This window comes from Melanaphis sacchari, unplaced genomic scaffold (assembly GCF_002803265.2).
Source record: "Melanaphis sacchari strain LSU unplaced genomic scaffold, SCAv2.0 Contig34_pilon_pilon, whole genome shotgun sequence".
Taxonomy (NCBI): domain Eukaryota; kingdom Metazoa; phylum Arthropoda; class Insecta; order Hemiptera; family Aphididae; genus Melanaphis; species Melanaphis sacchari.
In genome coordinates this window covers 230,971-255,137 of record NW_020271213.1, presented here as the reverse complement: position 1 = coordinate 255,137, position 24,167 = coordinate 230,971, and the positions used below count along the sequence as shown (strand labels likewise).

The 24,167-nt window shown below is 24.0% G+C and overlaps 2 protein-coding genes across 4 annotated transcripts; one reads left to right on the top strand and one right to left on the bottom strand.

The window, feature by feature from the left end:
- Positions 1 to 1,212: 1,212 nt before the first annotated feature.
- On the top strand, positions 1,213 to 4,590 carry LOC112596824 (uncharacterized protein DDB_G0271670-like). The gene is made up of 6 exons (XM_025342636.1): positions 1,213 to 1,506; positions 1,897 to 2,091; positions 2,550 to 2,741; positions 2,866 to 3,492; positions 4,135 to 4,288; positions 4,356 to 4,590. Exons 1-6 carry the CDS (start codon positions 1,425 to 1,427, stop codon positions 4,486 to 4,488), a joined length of 1,383 nt encoding a protein of 460 aa, XP_025198421.1. The 5' UTR covers positions 1,213 to 1,424; the 3' UTR covers positions 4,489 to 4,590.
- Positions 4,591 to 9,593: 5,003 nt separating this feature from the next.
- On the bottom strand, positions 9,594 to 18,692 carry LOC112596825 (zinc finger and BTB domain-containing protein 14-like). 3 transcript variants are annotated; one of them, XM_025342639.1, is made up of 8 exons: positions 18,617 to 18,692; positions 11,385 to 11,641; positions 11,173 to 11,322; positions 10,901 to 11,104; positions 10,720 to 10,839; positions 10,454 to 10,556; positions 10,159 to 10,378; positions 9,594 to 10,100 (listed from the first exon to the last, which is right to left on the bottom strand). In XM_025342639.1, exons 2-8 carry the CDS (start codon positions 11,553 to 11,555, stop codon positions 9,716 to 9,718), a joined length of 1,353 nt encoding a protein of 450 aa, XP_025198424.1. In that variant the 5' UTR covers positions 11,556 to 11,641; positions 18,617 to 18,692; the 3' UTR covers positions 9,594 to 9,715. The 3 variants fall into 3 exon arrangements, with proteins under 3 accessions (XP_025198424.1, XP_025198422.1, XP_025198423.1); XM_025342637.1 differs by lacking the exon at positions 18,617 to 18,692 and adding an exon at positions 17,621 to 18,367; XM_025342638.1 differs by lacking the exon at positions 18,617 to 18,692 and adding an exon at positions 17,937 to 18,367.
- Between the last annotated feature and the right edge of the window lie 5,475 nt (positions 18,693 to 24,167).

Genomic DNA, 24,167 nt, shown 5'->3' with positions numbered 1-24,167 from the left:
CGCCGCCTCCAGCCGGCGGTGTAGGCGGCGGCAGCGGCGGCGACGGCGGCGTACGGCGTCGGTGGTTTATCGCCATGCGCCGCGGACGCGCATCAATATTCGGCTGCCGCCGCCACCGCCACCGTTTTCGTTCAATATTATCCCAGTATCCCACATTCCCATTTCCCACGCCAGTCGGGTCATGTTGCAGAGCGTGCGGTTGTCGGTAAGTCGGCGCGGCGGTATCGTCGCCGTCCTTCCACCACCTCCCACCGCTGACGTCGGCGTTCGTGCGTATTCTCGCATCTACATGCTACAATAGAGTGCCCAACCCGATTTCAATCCGATAATAGCACGGTTATAAATCGCACGACCGTACGATAATAATCGCGCGAGCGCACGATAATAACCGCGCGCGCATAATAATAATTGTACTCGCAGTAGTACACGTCGCACACGGGTTTTCACCCGGCGTGCCAGCTGCCAGCCCAGCACACTTCAGCGTTCGGCAGCTGCACGCCTGCACTGCACCACTGCAGAGATTTACCGGGTCCGGGTGCCAGTCAGCAGTTACGATTTTCATAATTCGTTTAGTATTAATTACTGCTATGGTAGCATGTATAATTAATTCTAAGGTTCTAAATTTCTAAGATAACCGACTTCCCAGTTGTTACTGTGGCATGTATTAAGATAATAATGATTAATAAGTGCTGCTAGTTAAATGAAACAATATTATTTAAATGTAGGTACACGTAGAGATGGTGAACTAGTGGAACAACTATACGTGACCATGGACTAGTCACTAGCGAATAAAAATTTAAAATATTTTACCATGATAGCCTTGGCGGCTAGCCATACCGTTAAAATAATTTACTAAATTAATAGCTCATTTGTGTACACTGTGGTGCTTTCTTACTAGTAGATAATAAATAGCTAGGAGCTTGATAATTGCTGGTAAAATAAGTAATAATATTGTGTAAACGAGTAATGACTCTTCACGTGCATGGAGGTAGGTAATTGATACGCTTAATGCCTTCGATTCGTTTTCGAGTATTCGACCATTGCGTATCGTTGCATCGCTGAACGAACGGTAGCGATGCGTTCTCTGACTGGCGCACGCACACGCACGTCATCACCAACACATTTTTATGCCCAGTTTTGTAACGGACTATGGGAAATCATATTGTTTACCCTCAGCGCTGTGGTCTGTGCTGGCGTTTGAACCGAAAAACACGTTTTTTTTTTTTTTTTAATGTCGTTTACTTTACTTGTTGTTTGAATGTTTAGTACTCCATGGTTAGAATTATTAGATGTTTGAATGAATTTTTTTTTTCGAAACGTTGAGATTAAAACTTGTTGTTTCTTTTGTTTTTATCATTGTTAAAGTATTGTTTATACTAGTTCTTCGCTATAACGCAACGCACTTTTAAACAAGAAAGTATATTATGGGGACACCGAAAAAATCGAAACCGTGGCATCTCGACGTAGATCAAAAAGATGACGCTACAACTTCTAGTCCGCTGAGAGGTATGATCCTAACACATATTACTAAAGGCAACATTCTTTATTCTCATCTCTGTGAACATTAACCAGTCTTATGAGGCAAAAATTCAAATATTTTAATTCTATAGATTAATTACTAAAATATTAATAAAAATAAATAATCATTGCTCATTGCTCAGATATTTTTTTCTATATTCAAAACAAATATTCAAGTCTCTTTTAAATTCGAGGTGACTTCAACCAGTGCCAACTGTGTGTTTGTATACAACATTCATATTCTATATAACTACCTGCTGATCACTACAATATTCTATGTTATTGCTATTTTACATTTGATGTCAAGTGATGGAGACATCATTATAATTAATGGTACTTTTATCTAACATATGTCCTTTATTTTTCTGTATTGACTAGCCTTACCCAGTCCAAAGACACCAGTCCGATCAACATTTTACAGTGATGACGATGAATCAGATGACACGGAAAGCCCAAAGTTTCCACATCTTATCCCAATTTATAGGAGGACTCCTGATGAATATGATTTGGGAGGTGTGCGTATTGGTTGGGACGACGGATTTGACTGTCCTGATCTTCAAGACGATGATTGTGGTAAGAATAATATATATGTAATATCTTATTTAAAATAATTAGTTTAACAGTGTTATAGTCTATAGAAAAAATTACTTATCCTTTTTGAATCTTTAATTAAATTTAATGATAGAATATAATATTTATCAAGTTATTGCCTACATTTATTTTATTACATGTGTTTTAATATAACAATGGAGTATAAACATTAATATTTATGTTAGTTGATAATTTTTTTATTATTAAATCAAAGATAATTTTGTATACATTATTAATAAATACAATACATCTTTAAAATTTTCATCTATTGTCTTTAAGTGTAGTTTATAATAAAGTTAATATAATAACAATTTTAATTTGTAATCATTTTAGATTTTAAAACATTTTTTATTAAGTAAATACTATCTATTATTTTTTTTTTTATTATTATTTTAAAGGAATTATATTATTTTTGTTTTAAATCTGATTTGATTGTTTAGTTCCTGAAAAGAAATCAAGAAGGAATAAAAAAAGACGATCATTCTCTAAACGCTATCATCGATCTTTCTTTAGATCAAATTATTTTAATTCAACCACTGATTCACCTTCACCAACTAATTGTACAAGTCCAAATCAGACTGCTCTTCATGAGGAGTTGAATAATTATCTTGAGTGTATATTGAATTGTCTTAGTAAGTAATATAGTTACTCATTTAAGTTTACATTTTGTTTGTATAGAATTTTTTTTTTAATTCTTAAAATTATATTGAATAGTAAATTATACATAATAAAAATTTTGGTTGTGTTGTATTTTAGGTGCCAAAAAGAAAAATAGACAGTTAATGAAAGCTAAAATGGAAGCTAGTTCTTCTGCAAACAGTTCAACAGAAAATAATAATGTTGGATGTTCATTAGATGACTCTGCTGATGACGAAATGATGATGTTGTGTAGTCAAGCTATTGAACAAAAAATAGCTGCTGATGCTATTAAAAGTAATAGTACTATTAATGAACCTACTAAATTAATTGCATCAAATTCTTTGTCGATTAATGGTATAAGTCCATTGAAAGATATCAACAATTCAACAAATAATAATGTATATCACCATGTTTCCAAAAAGTTCAAACCAGTACAAAGCAAACTATTTGGTGAAGAACAGAAAAAAAATTGTAAATCACCGTGCCACACAATAACTTCTAGTACAGAAAATAATAGCTTATCTTCAGATTCTACATCTGTTGAAAATTGTAAGAAAGATGATTCCTCGTCATCATTCTTTGATATTTTGGCCAATGACGATGACTTTTTTTCGGGTATTGATTTTTTGGAAATTGAGCAGCAAATTATGGCTGGTGTTAAAGAAAATACTACTGTATTAGCGACTCAAAATTGTTATAAACAGCCAAGTACAAATGTTGATAAACAATTGGAAAATAAACCAGGTATTTTAATATGTTTCTTATGAAAGATCAGAAGATCAGTAAGAATTATAATTTATTTTTATTAAGGGTTTTAATAAATTCTTTGGTTCAAACATAAACACTAACTTAAACATATTATTAATTAAAAACTCGATAGGCATATTTTTATTAGCTAGTTAGTATTCACTAAGAATTTAGATATGGAATAATTAAATATTTTGTGTATAATAAATAACATATTTATATTTATTATACATTCGTATAACTAAAGAAATAAGGAGACATTTTAGATTTTTGTAACCATTTAAAATTTTATTTCTTTAAATAAATAGCAAGACATATATGTATTAATGTAATTTTCATTAATTTAACATTCTAAAATGTTATTTAAAAATATCTCAAAATTTCATAATATAGTGTTTAATTTAAATTGAATAGCATTTTTTTTTTTTGCATGCATTTTTATAAATTGGCTAATTTATAAAAATGCATGCAAACCTTTCGTGAAGATTGATCTAAAGTAGTTAACATTTAGACTTTTAACTTGGAAATTAATTATTGATCATATCAAGTTTGAAGTGATTAACTAAAATAGTAGTCCATTTAGATAATTTTAGAATAACAAATATAGATTTGTAAATTTGTCATATTTGTTTTTTCTAGCTTTAAGCAGTCATGCTTCTACCAGTAGTTCAAGCTCTAGTTCTGTACTTTGGCGTAGATCTACTTCAACGTCATCAATTGTTAACAAACAACAACAATCTGTACAACAACCTAAACAATTCAACAGTGTTATTGGAACAACAAATAACTACGGGTAATAACTTAATCTCCATTTGACATAGATATATTTTTGTTATTGTTGTTTTTCATGTATATTTTAGAAGTGGAAATGCCAAAGTTACAACTACAACTACTACCAGATATTGCACTCCAGCTGAAATAGAAGCAAAACGTGATCGTGCTCGTCGCACACTTTTACTTAAGTTCAAATCAAAAAATAGAAGTGTTTCATAAATTAATATTACTATTAGAAAATGTACAGTACTTCTTATTGAGTTTATAATATCTTTTCATTTAAGTATTAATTTAGAACTGATAATATTAATATTTTTTTCTTGTTTGTATATCAGATTTAATATTAATTTTATTTTATATCTATGTATAAATTAAAAGCAGTTTAAACATATATTAAAATCTGATTTATAAAAACTGAAAATATATAAAATTTAGGAATTGTTTCATAATTTTTACGTTTTATACATTCATTGTAATCATTTTTAATCTCATATTTGTATTTTCACAAAAATTTTTTTTGAATTTAAATTATATTAAAATTGACTTATTAATTTGATTGAAGTCCAAAAAAAAATTTTATAAGTTATAAATACGTTTTAATTTTTGATGTAAGTTTTATTTTAATATAATAAGTTTTAAAGAACACTTACTAAGTAAATTGCATTATTCAAAATATAAATTCATAAGAAAATAATTGTTTTTATTTGTGATAATAAACAGTTTATTTTAACAAGTGATGGTCTATTCAATGAGTTGAGTGGAATAAATAATTTTAGCATTAACTAATCTATTATACACTTTGGTGTTCTGTTCATACATAAATCATATGAATGACAATAGTTAAGTGACAGCAAATATTTGTGTATGTGAAAAAATTTAAAAAATGAACCTGCATTTTAGCAGCTACACTATACTTAAAGACTGATCAAGAACTGAGCTTTAATTTTAATATTTATTTTTACTAAATTTTGAACAGTTATAAATACAGTGTTATTAGTCCTAAGCATTAAATGCTTAAATAACTCTAAGTTTTGTAAGACAACAATTTTGCTATGTCAAAAATCTTCTGTAATTTGGTTTTTTAAGATCATAAAATAGTAATAATCATAAATAAAATGTTTATTATTTATTAATAAGGTCAGTAGTGTTTTCTAGTCTAATGAAACCGTAAAAAAATGTCAGTGTAGAATAACTTCTATCAAGTTCTAGTCTCTGGATACACATTCTCAAGTTAGTTTATATTTGTTTTAATTATTCTAAAATATGAAAGGACTAGAATTATTATAGCAAACGTCATAAATAAGTATAAGCCCTTTTGAGATTTATATACCATTACATGGACAGCATAGACTAAGTTCTAAATTTATGACAGATACAGCATAGTTACTTGATTATGAGGTTGATTGGTATAAGAATTAATTGTGGTTTATTAACTATTTTATATTTTAATAGTTGCAACACCTGTTTCTCATTTTAGTGAGTTCACAACACTTGCTAGTCTTGACTAACGAAACAAAATATATATAACAATAAAACAATATTTATTTGTGTTTAGTTGAAATTTTGGTGTCAATTTAATAAACGTTGACTTTTTTTATAAGAATTTATACTCTGTTGGTTTTTATTACCCACCAATACTTTACGTATTATAAAGTTTGTAATTAAAATTTAAACTTAATATATTACAATTTTATTTCTTATGTTATTATATATGTATCTGTGATCGTGACTTTAATTTAAAAAACTTAGAGAAGATATAGAACTAGATATATATTTCATTGCACAATTTCAATTGAAGATGTTAGAGATATTTTACTAAAAATATTAAATGCCAAATAGTACAATAGTTTCAAAATTGAATCATGTTGAAAACATACACATTATTCATATTGTAAAGTGTATTATATTTTAAGTCATTAATGCATTAATATTTATTAGAACAAATATGAAAAACAATAGATATAATATGTTGATTTGTATACATAATTTTTAGTATGTTGTAAAAGTTATCAGTAAAATCCTTTGAATTTTCTGTATACTATCAAAGATATTTTACATAATATAATAGCCAACATATTATAGTTGCAACCAATTTTTAACAACTACATGATTTTATGAATATACACTTACAGTATGAAACTATTAATTTTTTTTTTTTTAATTTCTAAAACAATATGTTAATTGTAGATGATTCAGAACTGCTTCAAGGAAAAATAACTCATCATTTTTTAATCCTAAATTGTATCATAATTATGTAATATAAGTATTATTATGAAAATTGCAAATCTGATCTTTTTTTTAAGTATAAATAATTATCAAACTTTATTCAATACATTCCTAAATCAGAAAAATCAATCAGATTCAGAATAATTAAGTTCTAATCAGTTATCTTAAATTAACTCAACTATTACTAATTAATTTAACACTTAATTTTAATTTTAAATTAACATATAAAAAGACTTAGATTGGGCAGACGAGTTACTGAAAAAATTTCAATGAACTACTCAAAATATAGGACAGTTATAAGTGATTGGATTTTATTTTATTATTTTTATCATCATGATAAATTAATAGAAGCATTAGTGGAAAATATAATTGAAACAAATTATTATTTCAGGCTGTAGCTATAATTATGATGAAATGTTAATCCTAAAATTCAGTAGGTTGACCTTGTCTATCTGTTAACAATGAAAAACAACGTACATTATTTTTTACAAAAAGCACATAATGATTAAGAGTAGATAAAAAATCTACATTAGTTGCTTATTTTTTAAGATGCTTAATGATTATTTAAGCAAGAAAGGTTTCTACCACACCTAGTTTAAAATAATCAACTAACATTATTATAATAAATTATTTATGGAGTAATTTGAATCAATCGATAAAATCAACCAGCATATATAACTATTAAATTATAATATTAATTCCATTTATTTTTTAACTTTATAAGAACATATCAATAGATTTATAAAATTATAAATATCTTGCATACAAGTTACAGTTGAAAACGAGTTTCATATAACATTTTAATTTATAGGTACAAAAAAAATTGCTCTTACAATATCATTAAATGAAGTTGAGAGTATTGGATTATAAATTATGTATTATTCAAATATATAATGTATCTGTATTGTATTATAATTTATAATTAACAATTATTTCTGTCGAATGTGTGCATAATAGAATAAGTTGATGGTAAATTGTAATCTAATAATGACATATAAATTAGTTTATGCATATGGTAATGTATAACTTTGAAGTAACATAGTAAAAAAAAAAAAAAAAAATCTATTTTATAAGTAGTGAATTATAGATTTGACAAATATAAACAAATATTTGAATACATTGAAAATATAAACAATTGTAATATAGGTAAATATAAAATTAGATATTCAGACTATTCCACTGAAAAAAGTAATTATTATCATATATTGAAAATCAATAACATTATATAAAATAACCCAGCTATTTAAATTAAATATGTTTAAATAAAGAAAGAAAAAATATTAAAACATGCCTAAAACTTATGAAAGTTTCTTAGAGTTTTCTTACTGTTTAATTGTCAGAGTTTAAAAAAAAAAGAATAAATAATAATAAAATAAAAATAAATAGTAAAAAAAAAATCACACCTTAAATAACAATATAAAACATTAATAAGTTAACTAAAAACTGCAGCTGAATAAAATCTTTTTTCTTGATATAATAAATATTAAGTAATAGTCTGATAAAAATTGTATAGTTTTATGAAAATAGATAATTTAGTGTGAAAATGTGATTATATTCAGCCACATAGTTAATTATTCCATAATGAGTTTATTTTATCAAAATAATAATAATTAAATTCTAGGAACGCGTAAAACAATAAAAAAATCTTTATATGCATGTATTGTATATTGCAAATATGGTTGTGATTAATTAAAAAATAAAAGTGCAAAAAGTAAAAGGCTGTTAAATTATGTAGTATGATTATTTATAACAAATTTAGGTGAACCTAAAGTCTATTATAAATAAGTAAATATATATACACAATATATTTAAATTGCTTAAATATGTATTTTATAGTACCATCGTACCATGAAACAGTACCAATACAATAAGTAAATAAATAAGTGTATAAATATAGATATCTAGATAGTACATTTTCAGCTAGTCTTGGGGTTTCAAGTCTTCAATAAGATATATTTTTTTTTAAATTACATTTATTTTAATTAATATTAAATATATTATTTTACGATAATAAACACTGATACTGTTAATATTACGATAATAATTATAATTGCAATACATAATATATTTACAGTAATAATTGTAATAATAATTATTATTATAATTATAAAAATCATATATTAATATTCTCGCTAATATATATATATATCTATATATTTATATATTCTTGATCAGACTTAATAACTATTATTTAGGACTATGATTGATATTGCACAATAAAATTTCTATAGTATTTTTGTCCATTAATATTATGTTCTTTTCAATTAAGTTAAATTTATAAAACTCTCGGCATTGACATTTACTTTAAATTAACATTATATAAAAAAATTTAATTGTTTTCTAAACAAACTGATATTTTTATGAGACATCACGATGATAGAATCAATAAAATTTCTTATTGAATACTTGAATTAAATTAGAACATAAATGATACATATACATAAAAAAACTAACACATTTCATTTAGTTCTATAATAAACACCCAATAAAATCACAATATATATAATAATAATATTAAATTTATAATTGAATAATCATAAAGATTTTAGTTAATAGAACAACTACTATCTAAATAGCTATTTGTTCAAACTTAAAATATTAATCTTAAACTCCAATCTTTTATTTAATTACACAAACAATAATATGTTTACTATAATAACATTCATGAATATGTCAAAAAATTGCAAGGGGTGAATTTAAATTGTGATTGGCAAATCACTGACCAGAAATTAATAACTTTTTTTTTGAAAATTAAGAAAATAAGGAATAATATAAATTGACGTTTCTATAAACTTAAACATTTTAAAGGCAAACAACATAAATAAAATATTTAATAATAAAAATTTAAAAAAAAAAAAAACTAATTTTAATAGAAAAGTTTGACGCTAGAGAGCTAAATGGAAGAATGCATTATAGATTAGCACCAATTTGAGTAATATTGTAACTTATTTTCAGTAACAACAGTACTATTATCAGTTAATTTAGAGTAAATATTTTCTAACAGCGGTCCAAATGTTAAGAAAATAAATATACTTATTATGTGTAAGTATTTATGAATAAAAACAATAGATAAATAATAAAAATAAAATAAAACAAACAAAACAAAACAAAAACAAAAATAAAGAAAAAATTGTTGCCAATAGAACCGCCGTTATAATTATAATTTAGAACAAGTTTAAGGATTTCTACTGCCTAACCATTCAGATAACTAGGTGTAGCGCTAGTTACCATTTAAATTGTTCACTTTAGATATTGAACCTGGCGATGTTACAAATGTGATGTCTGGTTTATTTTGTTGAGATTGAGTGGTACTACTTGTAATAATATTATCAATTTCATCATTGTCATCTTCATCTTCATCAGAACCTTCTTCTCTATCACTTTCAGATAAAACATCTACTCTAAATGTTGATTTATCAGTAGCACTTGCAGTAGCATTGGCTACAGTAAGTGAATTATCTCCTTGTCTCATTGTTGACAAGTAGTTCGCCAATGTGGTTACTGTGACATTTAATATTTCTGCTGCTCGGAATAGAGTTAATTCTTTTCTTTGCAACTTAGCCAATACGTCGGCTGGACCTTGTTCCAACCAAAAATCTCGAACTCTATAGAATATAATTCCATTTAGTGACTTTAAATAAAAGAATAACGCTACTACTATACCTGTACGGATGTTTCAAACAACCATAAGCATCTCGATATCTACCATAAAGGGTTCCATAAGAGACTCCCATTAACTCTGCAGCCACTTTCATTTCTAGTTCTTTATTTTTTATTGCTTCCATAAGTCTTTTAGTAAAAGGTTCTTCCCAAAATTGTGGGCGGCGTCCACCTGATTCTAGATAGTCATTCATTTTCATTACATCAGAAAATTGGCTTAAATCTATTAAAACAGAAATATTTAAGTATAAATATTAATAGTGTAATAAAAATTATAATTATGGAATATAGATTATACCCGGAACATGTGCTGGTTGTTCACTGAATCCTTGACTAACATTGGTGACACTACTTGCTCTTTCTTCTTCAGATGAAAAAGTTGTTACATTAACTGCACCAGTCTTAAAAATATCATAAACATTTTAGATGCTATTATATTTTATAAGTGCTATATAAGTTGTATTTATAAACAATATAACATTTTTATTGCATTCAAATTGATTTAAAAGATAAAATAAAATTGTACTCTTTTATCTAAAAATTGTTAAACAAATATTGGCTTACTGTTGGTTTAGGTAGCTCTACATTGTCAGTATCAACAACATGTTGCATTTCTGGTTCCCAGATGGACTGGTCGGGTTCAGATTCATCTTCTACATCTGCTACATCTATATCATCATTTTCCTAAAAATTATAATTATAATTAGATAACAATATTAAACACTTCTATTCCAATAATATTTACTTGGTGTTTTTCTGGAAATTCTTTTTTTATATTAGTAGTAGTTGTTAATGTTGAATCTAATTTTCTCTTCTTGCTGATATTTGTCTCATCAGCAGTTACATTAAAACTTTGATTTTGCTGTTCTTGATCTGATCTCCATGATACTTCAGCTAAGCCTTTAATCTTAAGTTCTTCTGCAGTTTTTAATAAAGAAGAAAGCTCAGTCTGAAAAACAAATAAATAATATAATAAATAACTAAAATTTACAATAAAATGTAAGCCTTAACACTTACATTTTCAACATTAATTTCTCCTTTGTACATAAAACTGACTAGGGCTTGAATATCAGAGAACTTAACATCTTTGAGAATAACTATTGCTTTATTCTCATCATGTTGTGATAATATAGTATCAAAATAAGTACTACAAGCAGAAAGCATAACCTGAAAATATGTATAAATATAATTTATGTAAAAATGTTAAAAAATTTGTATGTAATATATACCTTATGAGCTCTAAGGGTTTTTCCCTCACAAGCCAATGTAACATCACAATAACTCTCTCGTTCTAAAAGTTGGGAAAACATTGCTTGTAAATTTGAATGATGATACTTCCACCGTAAACAATATTGTTGTGGTGCTAATGAGTTCATATTGTCCTCAGTTGTGGGCCGCATTGATATTCTCAAAAATGTCTGGTTTGAGAATAACCTGACAAAATATTGTAATCTACCATAACCCTATCAATACAGAAGGTAGAAACCTGAAAATTTTAATGTTTATTTAATCTTATTATTGGTTGAATACTTTATTTAAATAAATCACTTATCAGTTAATTTTTTTTTTTTTACAATAAGACTGTGCCTATATTAATTATTAAAAGAATAAAAGCACATTATTACTATTCTTTCTGAGTTATACGCAACATGACAAAGTTTAATTTTAGTTGAATCAATCTTATATTATTAGTTTAAATATGAGAATGAATTAAACAATTATCAAAGGTAATATAAAAATTAAGGTCAAGAACATTATCAGTGTTTGAACATAAGCTATTTTTACAATATTTCAATTTGAATCGTTAATTAAAAAGTTATGACTGCATAAAATATTACAATTTAAAAATACAACATAAACATTGAAATATAATAAATCAAATCTAAAAATATAGATGATTAATACACAAAAATCTTGTTACTGTAATTGAAATAAATAATATATAACCATAGCATGTATGATATAATAACTGAGTTATACAAATATTTTATACAGTGCTATATTTTTAAGAGAGTATAACAAAGATCATTCTTTTCTCATAGGAGTCAAAACTAAATTTATATATTTTTATATTTCAATAATTTCAATTAAAAATAAAATTATATATCTTTAATTTTGTCCAATATATCAATTTATCCCATGCCTAGTTGATTAAGTTATTGTAACTAAACAATAAAGAATAATGATAAATATCAACATAATATAGAGATTACAAATTAATACTTAAATAAAAAGTACATAGATTAAAATTTGCTACTTATAAACATAGAGTACCTCATATGATACTAATATTATAATGTAAAGTGTTAAAGCAATAATGTTATCAGGTTTATCAGGTTCCTAATAATATTGGTGAAAACTAATTTCAAAAATTAACATGTCAAATAATACAAATATTGAATTTTTGTAGGTAAATAAATTAACTGAAAATATAATCAATGCTAAAGCTATTTAATAATCAAAAATATTTTAAAAAAATGAATACTATACAATCTTAACAGAAAAATTATTTGGTTTTTTTTTACTTTTTAAAATTAAAAAGAAAGATTGTAGGTAATAAATCTTAAGAATTTGCCATACATAGTTACATAGCTCATGTTGCTTATACTAATATGTGTTAAATTATTAATAATCTAATTGTAATCATATTATTAAAAAAACTAATTAGACAGTACTAGACTTTTGATGTATCAACTAATTTGAATAAGGATTTGTGACATTTATGTAACAATTCAAAGTTAATACAAAATATGAAGTTAATCTAAAGAATTTTAATATCAAACAAGAATTTATTAAGTTGTTATTTGTTATGTTAATTTATAAATTCAAATAAATTGAAATTTCATAAAATAATTAAATTTTGTAATCAAAACAGTACCAACATTTATAATTTTAAATAAGTGAAGAGTAAATAGATCATAGTTTCTGTATTGAATTTTCTTTTTTAATTAAAGCAATAAATATATTTACCAAATATTTAAATTACATTGTAAATTAAGCTTTAATGTTATACAATATTAAAATAATGTGATTAACATATATAACTTAAATAATATAATTTGATGAAAAAATTTCTTGATAACAAAATCAGAAAAATATTTTGGAATTTTAATGCATTTTATTTTACAGCCAAAAAATAAGTAAATAGTAACAATTTCACTATTTGGATCTCATTAATAATTTAAATGTTTAGTGCATCAGTCTACAATATTTTATAATTCATCACATTTATAAAAAAATTTTAACAAGTGTTAATTCATATAATTGTATCCAACTCATACGTCACCATATCCATTATCCTTATTATTTGATATTTAATATCTTTTTTTGTACTTACAATTTATTTAAAATATTTAAATTAAAATAATGAATAATATTTAGTATCATTCAGTTCATACAAAACAAAATTGTTAATGAACTTATAAAATATTTGATAACATTAAAGTTTTTATATTTGTTAATTAAAGAATAAATAGTATTATATTTTTTACTCATTTTGCTATTTATTTTGATGATTTACTTGATTATTCTATAACTACCATAACCATTTGTTAATATGCACAGTATTTAAAAAAACTCTTACTTCAAGCAAATATTTAATAACATTTGAAATAGAATGAAATAATAATGATTTAATACTTGTGAGTAATAATCAGGAACAGCTAAAATATGGAAAAAAATAATTTGAGATATGCATTTATGATTTTAGTTATAATAAGATGAAATACTTTGATGATGATATAAAACGATAAGTCAAGATAAAAACATTTTTTCAATTATCATTCAGTAGTTTAGTTTATGATTCATTTAATATCTTTTAAGAATGTTATTATAATGGATACAAAAATAATTAATTTTAGTTAAAATTATTATTAAAACAAAAAAATAATAATAAACAAACTATCCTTCATATTTTTTTTAATTAAAAAAAAGCCAGTAAAGAAAACAAGTTAATACACCTTGTATAATAATAATTATCATTAAGATAGTTTAATTAAAAAAAATACTTATTGTAAAATTGTATAAATAATCTTACATAAAAATTGATGTATTGTACTATCAATATAAAATATTTATACCAACAGCTTAAAAAGTGTATTAGGTACTAATAATAAAAAAAGAGTATGAGTGATACATACCTACTAAATAAAACCTTTGTATAATGTAAGATATAAAGAAATAATAGTTTCTAACATCCAAATGCAGTTACAAATAGTTTAAAAATTTAAATATTTATTATTATTTGTTTAAATTTGAATGTTACAAAATAATATTTAATTATTTTATAATTTTTAATTAAATTATTTTCCAATTACAGGATTACATTAAAATATTTAAGGATTTTAACAAAAATTAATTTTAGTAATAACACTTCTTTGCAATTTTTTTTCTCACTTTACAACAAGCCTTGACATCTGTTATCTTGTTTATAGAAGTTCTATTTACCAAACAAATAATGTGTTTTACCAATCAACATATTATTATACAAACTATTATTTATAAGCTAAGCTATATCAACATTATGCTTGATATTTTGATTAAATACATACTGTATAGCATGTACTTAATCAATGGTTGATAACTGTCTTTACATTGATAGACCTCATATTTCAATTCTATCTATTAGAATTATAAATAGTTAATATATCTGATTTGTAATATAAAATATATAGGTACTACCTATTAATTTAATTCATTTAATATAAAATAAATAGTATAAAATAAAGATTAAATTAGTATAATTTTAATCCTTAAAATAAAAAATAAGAAAACTAGTTTTTCACATAATAATTAATTAATTAATTAATATTAATTACATATATATTAAATAATAAGTATAATAATAAGTTATTGGTTATTTTCAGAAACACCTCTTAGAAAACAACTTAAATAATAATAAGAACTTTTTATTTCTCCAGCATCCCTAAATCTGTTGTTATAGAAACATCTTATGATAAATACCTGCAAACTTAACCAGATTTCTCTAAATAATTAACTAAATTGTATTTATAAATTAATTAATTTGTTTTTGAAATTATTAATCTTATAAAATGTATTGCCAAGTTTAAATTCATTATTTTTTATAATAAAAAATATATTTAATTTTATAATTACTGAAATTGTGTTTACAAAAGGAATAACAATTATAAATTAGTAAAATGGATAAAAAAAAAAAAGTTATGTGCATTTATTAGTTATTTATTTATATCATCATATTTGTGGAAATGTAAATAAATAAGACAGATTAAGACAAATAATGAATAGTTTATAAAACACACAAGAACTATCATAATTAAGATTATGATTATATAGAAAAATTACTGTATTTACACACATAATATTAAAAAAATACTTTTTTTTTACAACTAAAGTATAAATTATACATCAATGTTTTCAATTCTTAATAGTTTTAGGTTAATTATTATTTTAATAGATATATGAGAATAATTGAATAAAATAAAATTAATAGTTTAATTAACTTTAAAATATTAAGTTTTAATACAAATTTATTGTTAAATTTTAAAGAATAATATAAATTTATCATAAATAGGTATACATTTACTATATTTTTAAGGTTTTTTAATTTTTTAATTTCTTGGTAATATATTTTCAAGCTTAATTAAAGTTATTTATTTAATATTTATTCAATATTTAAATAATTAATTTTTTTAACACCAACAATAAATATTTATAACTAATTTATTATCATATATATTTATAGTATTCACATTTATGAATAAAATTAATTTAATATAGTACAAAAATATATCAAACTAATATAATGAACACAATTTAATATATTGTAGGATAATTTATTTCTAACTAAAAAGTTCATATTTTTAAATGCATTAAATAAAATAAAAATGTATTATTGACCTATCTAATTGTATTATGAAAGCAACTTATAAGTTATCTTAAAAATTGAAATAATTTGAAAAAACTTGAAATCACATGCTTAAAATTCAAACAAATATCAAGATAGATAATTCAGATATTATATTTCAATTAAATGTTAAGAGATATTTATTTTAAAAACTATTAACACTAATTTTAATGCAAGTATATATAAGTTAGATGCAAAATATTTCATTCAAAGAGATATACTAATTTTTATACCTAGAAGTATTCCTAAATAATTTTGTACAACACAAATTTTTCAAAATATACTAAGAAAACTTATAAAGTGTGTAAAATATTCATATCTATGTTCTATTAGTATTGAGGTATAAGTATAGTTACTAAAAAAGTTATCTTAAAAGGGAGATTTAGAAAAATAAATATACCTATCTATTGTTCTCCTATTTCTGTATTTTATAATCTTACTTTATTGAAATATATTTAATTCATTAATTCATTTTTAAGCTTGAGTAGGCTTAGTACCTACCTTAAAAGAATTAATTATTTTCTAATCAACAAATTACTTAACAATCATTGTCACCGTCAATATTTTAAATAATAATAATATTCCATTATCCATACAAAATTAAGTCAACGAAAAAAAAAATTGTGAACATTTCATTCATTTTCTTGTCATTTTTAGTACACAATAACATACTTACAATTTAGAAATAAGAAATTGAATGCAAGGTTATTAAAAATAAATTGATTAATTGATTATTAAAATATTCACACACAATACTAAAAAATTTAAAAATTAATATTTTTGTAAAATATACATAGAATTTGAGTTATATTTCAAAAATATAAGTAAATAAATAGGTAGGTAGTTTTTCGAATGTTTGATTAAAAAATAAAATTATAATTTATTATCAATTATATAATTTAAGAAATAGCTGTATTAATTATAATAAGTACAGCTATTAATATTAATGATATGATGTAATAGTTCTAACATTCAGGCTTTTAAATTTAGTGTATTATACAATAATTATTGGTTAAATTAATTGAATGAATACACATAAATTATAAATATAATTGATTCAACTATTAAAAACTTCCTAAGGTTTTTAAGCAAACCAAATATATTTCAATAAAAACTTATATGATATCTATTAAGTCAATATCTTTTAATTATGATAAAATATATACAAAGAACTAAAGAATATAAGTACTTAATATCTTTAATTCTAATAGAAACTTATTAAAATATACATATATTTATTGTAACTATAGACATTTTTAGAATGTAATATAATCACATTTAAAAAAAAATATATCAGAAAACATTAAAAATTGATTATCTAACATATTTTCAAATTTATTTTACATACAATTTATTACTAATTGTTATACTCTTCTATGGATGTGTATGTCAAATTAAGTCAAGATATAAGAAAATTTGTATGTTAAATTTCATGGAATTGCGTGAATTTACTAGTAAAAATCAATAAGATCGAATACATTAACATAAATAATTTAGTAATTTCTAATGAAAAATCTTGTTAACATTCACAAATGCAGTCAATAAAAATGTCCATTTTAACAACAGATATGGGTAGCTTACCAGCTTTTTCGGTTTTTAGTGATTTGATGCTTCTTCGATGTCACTCCAATCACGAAATAACAATCAATAGTTAATATAAGATGAAACAAACAAAAAAATTAAGAAAAACCCTCTATTAAAATGATAATTTCAGCGATAAGAATAATGCGGGGATAAGTAATTAATGACTACTCTATACTCAAAACTCGATACACACCACGGTAAATATTAGAAAAACAAAAAAAAATAATAGAACATAGTTATCATAAAAAAAAAACAAATTGAAAATAGATATCAATAAGGTCATTAAACTGTAAAACGCAAAACGCTAGTGTACCGTGTTAATAACATTTATTCGGTATAATATACTTCTCCGCAATTTTCATACTATCATATTATTTGCAAGTGCAATTTGATTCTGATAACTGCTCACTGATTCATACGTAAACTACGGGATAAAGTAATTTTTTTCAAAATTTTTTTCTTCAGAAAAATAAACCAAAAAAAATTGTAAAATTACCAGAATGTGTAATAAAACAATAAATAATAATTATCAAGACGAACGGGAATAATTCTGAACAATCCGAACATCGTCCGAAAGAAAAACGTTTGGTATACCCATTCCCCGTAACATCGGCGAGTGCACCACCCAGTCATAGGAACCAACAGTGGCAGCGGAGTAGTGGGGAAAACTTGGACGTGTAGCAATCTGTCCCGATGTCAACTGCGTCCGTCGTTCATTTTATACACTGTGGTCTATTGTACATACAGTCACAAATATATATACATAAATATATGATATAATAACATATCTCTTGAAAGTATACTACCTATTAAATAGCCCGTAAATAATATTATACACAGTTATTGCGTTATTATAAATTTAAATTATAATTTTGTTATTATCATTTATGAGTTATAACAAATGACAACTCGCGGCATTACCTAGTTTAATAAATAATAATTACTAAATATTAATTATAAAATAACCTATATAGTACATATTATAATACATACAGTTTACTCGTAACGTACAGACTGGCGACATCTTATTTTTTTATTATTACCTCCTATATAGCTAATACTATAATACGAATACCTATTCCTAATGTCGTACATTACGTAACCAATGCCACACTGCACATACAACTGGCGTTCACGAGCATTTTTGGTGTGGAGGGGCAGTGGCATAATTTGGAGTTATTATATCTTTTTTGGGGAGGGATCAAAATATGAATTACATTTTTTACCTATCGACAAAGACTACAAAGAGTATAGAGGGAGTGGAGATAACGCCCTTATATCTCTCGAATAAATTACTACTAATAAATTTATATACCTACATGGATGAATTAAAAAATGTTCCATATAACTTTGTCAGCTATCTTCCTATTCGCATTATGTTGTGTATAACTGAAAGTAAATCTATTCGAAAAGGTGATTATTAACTATACTCAAAAAGTTAATTTTTTTAAGCTTTAAAACTAATTAGTTAGTTAATTCTCCAATAAACTTGATAAAATAATTACATTAACTGTTTAGATACTGTAATTATCTTGCTTTTTTAAGTTAATTTAAAAGTAATAGATTATTAATATATAGGTACCTAACTTATATATTAAAATGTTAAATTAAAAACATGTTTAGGTATAAAAATTAATACCTAACGGTAGTTGAAAATACATAAAATATTTTTTTGTAAATTACTTAAAGTAAAATAAGTAAACAAATAAAATGTAAAATTTGATTTATTCATTTATTAGGCATAAACTTGTAATTGTTTAAGCCATTATACAGTATAATAAATTAAAAAGGATCATTTTTGTAAATTAATACGAAAAAGTTAAAAAAGTTATCTATTTAAAAAAATTGAGTTACTCAGTAGTCAGTAACTTTAATCATAAGCGTCATTGTATTATCATAAAACTAGAATATTTTCAAAAAACTCAATTAATTTCATCAATTATTTATGATATTTATATTTCACATGATAATTTCTTAAACATATACTAACTGATTTTGATTAAATTGTGAAGAACTATTTTTTGACATTGTCACTAAAAATTAAAATCTAATCAACTGTAAATTATAATTACTATACACTTATGAATATATATACATATAAAAAAACATATCATGGTTATCTGTTATGTCTTTCTCTCTGAATCACACATAACATGGTAAATTTGAGTTCTTCAGAACCAATTTTCTATTGTTAGCTCTAATATTATAGTTAATTGACACATATTATTAAATTTATAAGATAAGAGAATTATCTGTGTTTTTACGTTGACTTTTTTCCGATATTTCAATTGTTATGCTAGTTATAACTTATAAGTTATAAGTAGGTATATAAAATATTACAATTTAAAAATTATTATTGTATCATCAACATTTATCTGCGATAGAAAAGTTCTAAAAAAAAACAACGTATAAATACGGATACCGTTCTTATCTTTAAGAACTTTTCTGATCTTTATTTAGGTCAATTTGACAATTTATTCTAGTATTAAAGCTTGCAATACAAAATTAGTTCTGTTAAACATAAATTAATTTGTCGTGATACTACTGATCTGCAGAGATATAAAATAAAATATAGTATCTATTTGGTCACTCGAATATCCTCTTATATAATACTATCTTCATTCTTGGAATGATACATTATCGATTATTATCATTATGATTTTAGGTACCATTATTTCCTTATGTGTATTATTTGGTAGGCAATTTATTATGTTGTTAATATATTGTGTGGAGACAAACCTAATCAGTAATCACGGAAAAAACCACAAAAATAAAAACCAAAACATAAAAAACAAAACCTAAAGAAAGAAACCCATGAAACTCAAAATCAAATTTATATATTTAGCTACTATGTTATATTTTATTAGAAATGTGATAGTATATAAACATAATACATACCTATCTAACATAAGCAATAATACAATATTTAGGATAACATACATGACACATACTATAATATAAAGTAAGTTATAATAATATGTTAATCATTTTAATACAGACATACATACATACCAACAAAATAGAAATTAAACTTTCTTAATATAGAAAAACTATGCCCATAACATAGATAAGTAGAATAAGTAGAAAATAATATAAATAAAAAAAATGGTTTATATATTAATTATTTAAATAAATTTAATTTTTAAAATAACCATTATTAATCTGAATTTGTTGTTAGAACTGATGTCTAATAAAATATAAAATAATAGCAAAGTATATAGAAATTTTGTTTTTATTTTTGAATTTTGGTTTGTTTTTTTTTCATCTATACTTAACAACCACTATCTTGCATTGCCGACAAGGTAAAAAAATGAAAATTTTTCAAAAATATACTATTACAGAATAATATTTAATAGCTTATTTTACTTTTACATCGATTTTACTAGGTTAAAGAGTAGTAAAACATAATTTTATTTAAATCATAAAATGACCTTTGAATAAATAGTATCCAGGTACTAAAATATCGTATTAAAATTCTGAATACTAGACGATTAAGCAGTTATTAATATATCTTACAATAAAACACAGTAAACTGTATACGTGTAATTATGGCACTATTTATCTAGTAATCCTATAGATTAACCGATCAACAATTACCAATGTCTACTTGTTTAAAATTGAATGGCAATATTATTTAATTATTTTCGTTTAAAGTTTTATAATTTAATAAAATATACACATTTGAATGAGGTTTTTCCAAATTTTGAACAAACATATCTATCTTTGATTAGTCAGAATTAATATGAAAATATGTGTATGATAAATTCTGTTTTTTTTAAATTGTTATTGTAATCATTTTTTATCACAAAAAACGCAGTATCTACAATTGGTATTTTAATTTAAAAAAAAATATAAATAAGTGATTTATTAAAGAGATAGATTTTTGAGACTAAAATGTTAAACCGAATATTATTGAATAATTTTGTTAACAAGGCAAAATTTTGTAAAACTTATTTTCCCGACATTTAAATGTTTATATATTGCTTCCATTATAATGTTCGAGTAATAATTAGGTAGGTACAATATGTAAAATATGAAATAGATTCTCAATTAACCTTATATTAATGTAATAAAGTAAAAATATATTTATTATTATAGTAGATAATGGATTAATTTAAGGTCAATTATTCTTTTGCAATAATAGTCGAAAAAACTTTGTAAAATAATAATATTAACTCTATTTTTTCATTTAAATTGTTGTACATATATTTTTACTTACGAGGAAATCAAAAAACATTAAAAATTATTAGTCGTCAAGTATTTTCTAGTACCGACCTACGTCTAAAATATATCTTAAACAATTATTTACGCAATATTCACTAATACATACGATAAAGGATTTTTTATATTGTGTTAAGTCTTAACGAGTTACTTATAGTATAGCTATATTAATAATATAAGTTTACATCATCAAGCTATATGCATGTCAATTGGATAAGTACCGTTATACCTCATACATATAAATAGATGAGATGTAGTAAAAAATAGAAAGTCTAATAGTACTTCGATATTATTTACCATATTCTTAAAACGAGACCAAGTTTTTTTAAGAAAGAATAAATATTTTTGTATAAATGTAAACTAATCATTTTACAAAAACGGACTGTATATGATGTTGAATTAATTAGTCGACACTTCAAATAATTTTTTTAAATAATTACATATTATTATAAAAAAAAACTAGGACAAAGATATCTCTATTAGTTTACTGACTACTACAGCGTCGCTAAAACCAATAAATATTCGAATTTCTGTGTGGGTATTTGGTACTTATTTAATTTTTGCCTTTTTATTTATTAGTCTAGGTATTTAGTTAAAATACTTAAGATTCACCTATTTCATTCAATTTTATTTTATTTATTAATAGTCCTAACATAAAAAAATGTCTTTTTAATTATTATGATTAACCTTGTAGGTAAAAATTATATAATGTAATGAACAATCGTTATTTCGTAAAACTAGTTAGTTTCGTTGCAATTTAAACTTGATGTGTAATTAATACACTAGACTCGTAGTGTACTAAATTATAATATTGCGGTCAAATAATTATTATTTTATTTATTTTACACATACCTCTGTCCATTCTGAGACTTCTAAGAAATAATATTATTAGGTATACAAGTAGATACTGCAGCTAAAACAGAGGTATATTTCTACTTTACCGGACATTCAATTAATGGCCATTTTGTTTTGAAACATTTAGCTAACTATACGGAAAACGACGGCGAAATCAAAATTTAACGTTCAGACTTAGTTTTAAAGTTACAATACTTGTGTATTATGTTAAATAACCTAATACTGCTTTGTGTAATAATTGATTATTAGCGAAATAGAACACAAATTCCAATTTTCAGCACTAGCCTTTATTAAATTTCTCAAAATAATTGATTAAGTATTTATTTGTTAATTGTACAGTATTTTTAACAACAAATATGTTTGTGAATTACGAATTTAGTAATAAATTACATTTTCTAAAGTTTGTTTCCTTAATTTATAGAACGACCTGAAATAAAATTATAATTTACCAAAATATATTATTTACATACGGCTATAAGTAAATTAGATTTTTACTCTAACAAAATAATATTAGGTACATACCTATTAGTATTTTTTGGTGGTGCAAATCGATAGTAAAATAAAGTTAGGTAATCAAATATTGAAATATAATAATATATTTAATTGTGTGTTTAAAGTTCGACACAGACACGCAGCCAACAGTTGGTTAAAACATTAAATAGCGTATTAACGCGTACGCATAGGTATATATGTATAAATGTAATTTACATTTAAAAAATCGGATTTCTGTAGGGCGCAATAGTTACACTGATCAAAAATCTCTCGCATACAGTTAGGCCAATCATTGTATTTTATCCACCTGCATGTTATATAATCACAAATTTCTCAACATTTTCTCAATGGCCATACGCCGCGCTTGTTTTACAATAATAATTGTCTGACGCACGAAATTTATACAATAAATCGATGAATAAATTATCGTGTCAGTATGTATCTACAGATAAACATTTATGTATATATTTAAACTTATATTAATTACACTTATGCCGCCGTGACAGACTGAAAAATATAATTCCAGGCTCGTTTAAAAACGTTGGTTTTAAATTTAAAATATAATACTTTGATATGTTTGGTTGGGTTGGGTGTTCATCATAAGTAATTAATCCAATTAATGGTTTTTGGACATTTTCATATTTAAACTACGTTTAATATTGGGAAAATGTTTAAAAATTATGATCTGAAAATTATCGCGGGACGAAAATATAATCGACACGATATAATTACGATATCGATGTATCGTTTGTAGCGTCCTCCTCTTCGATTGTACACAGTTTTTATCCAGTCGCATCGGGCGACTAGGAATCGCTAAAATTAAACCCGAATGGAAAAATAGCAAACGACGTCTTTAGGCGTCATTCTGTCCCGAAAAATGGAAAATCTAGTTGGTTAAGAATAAATTCGATTTGACGGCCATCTCGGCACGACGTCATCTCATCTCATATTATTGTGTACAGTATATAATATAGAT

Bases quoted from the DNA above. Each gene is read 5' to 3' on its own strand.
- LOC112596824 (XM_025342636.1), top strand. From the start codon at position 1,425: ATGGGGACACCGAAAAAATCGAAACCGTGGCATCTCGACGTAGATCAA. The intron at 3,493-4,134 runs GTATTTTAATAT...TGTTTTTTCTAG, and splicing joins ACAATTGGAAAATAAACCAG to CTTTAAGCAGTCATGCTTCT. The intron at 4,289-4,355 runs GTAATAACTTAA...TGTATATTTTAG, and splicing joins GGAACAACAAATAACTACGG to AAGTGGAAATGCCAAAGTTA.
- LOC112596825 (XM_025342639.1), bottom strand. From the start codon at position 11,555: ATGCGGCCCACAACTGAGGACAATATGAACTCATTAGCACCACAACAA. The intron at 10,557-10,719 runs GTAAGCCAATAT...GATATTTTTAAG, and splicing joins TAGAGCTACCTAAACCAACA to ACTGGTGCAGTTAATGTAAC. The intron at 10,379-10,453 runs GTATAATCTATA...CTGTTTTAATAG, and splicing joins ACAACCAGCACATGTTCCGG to ATTTAAGCCAATTTTCTGAT.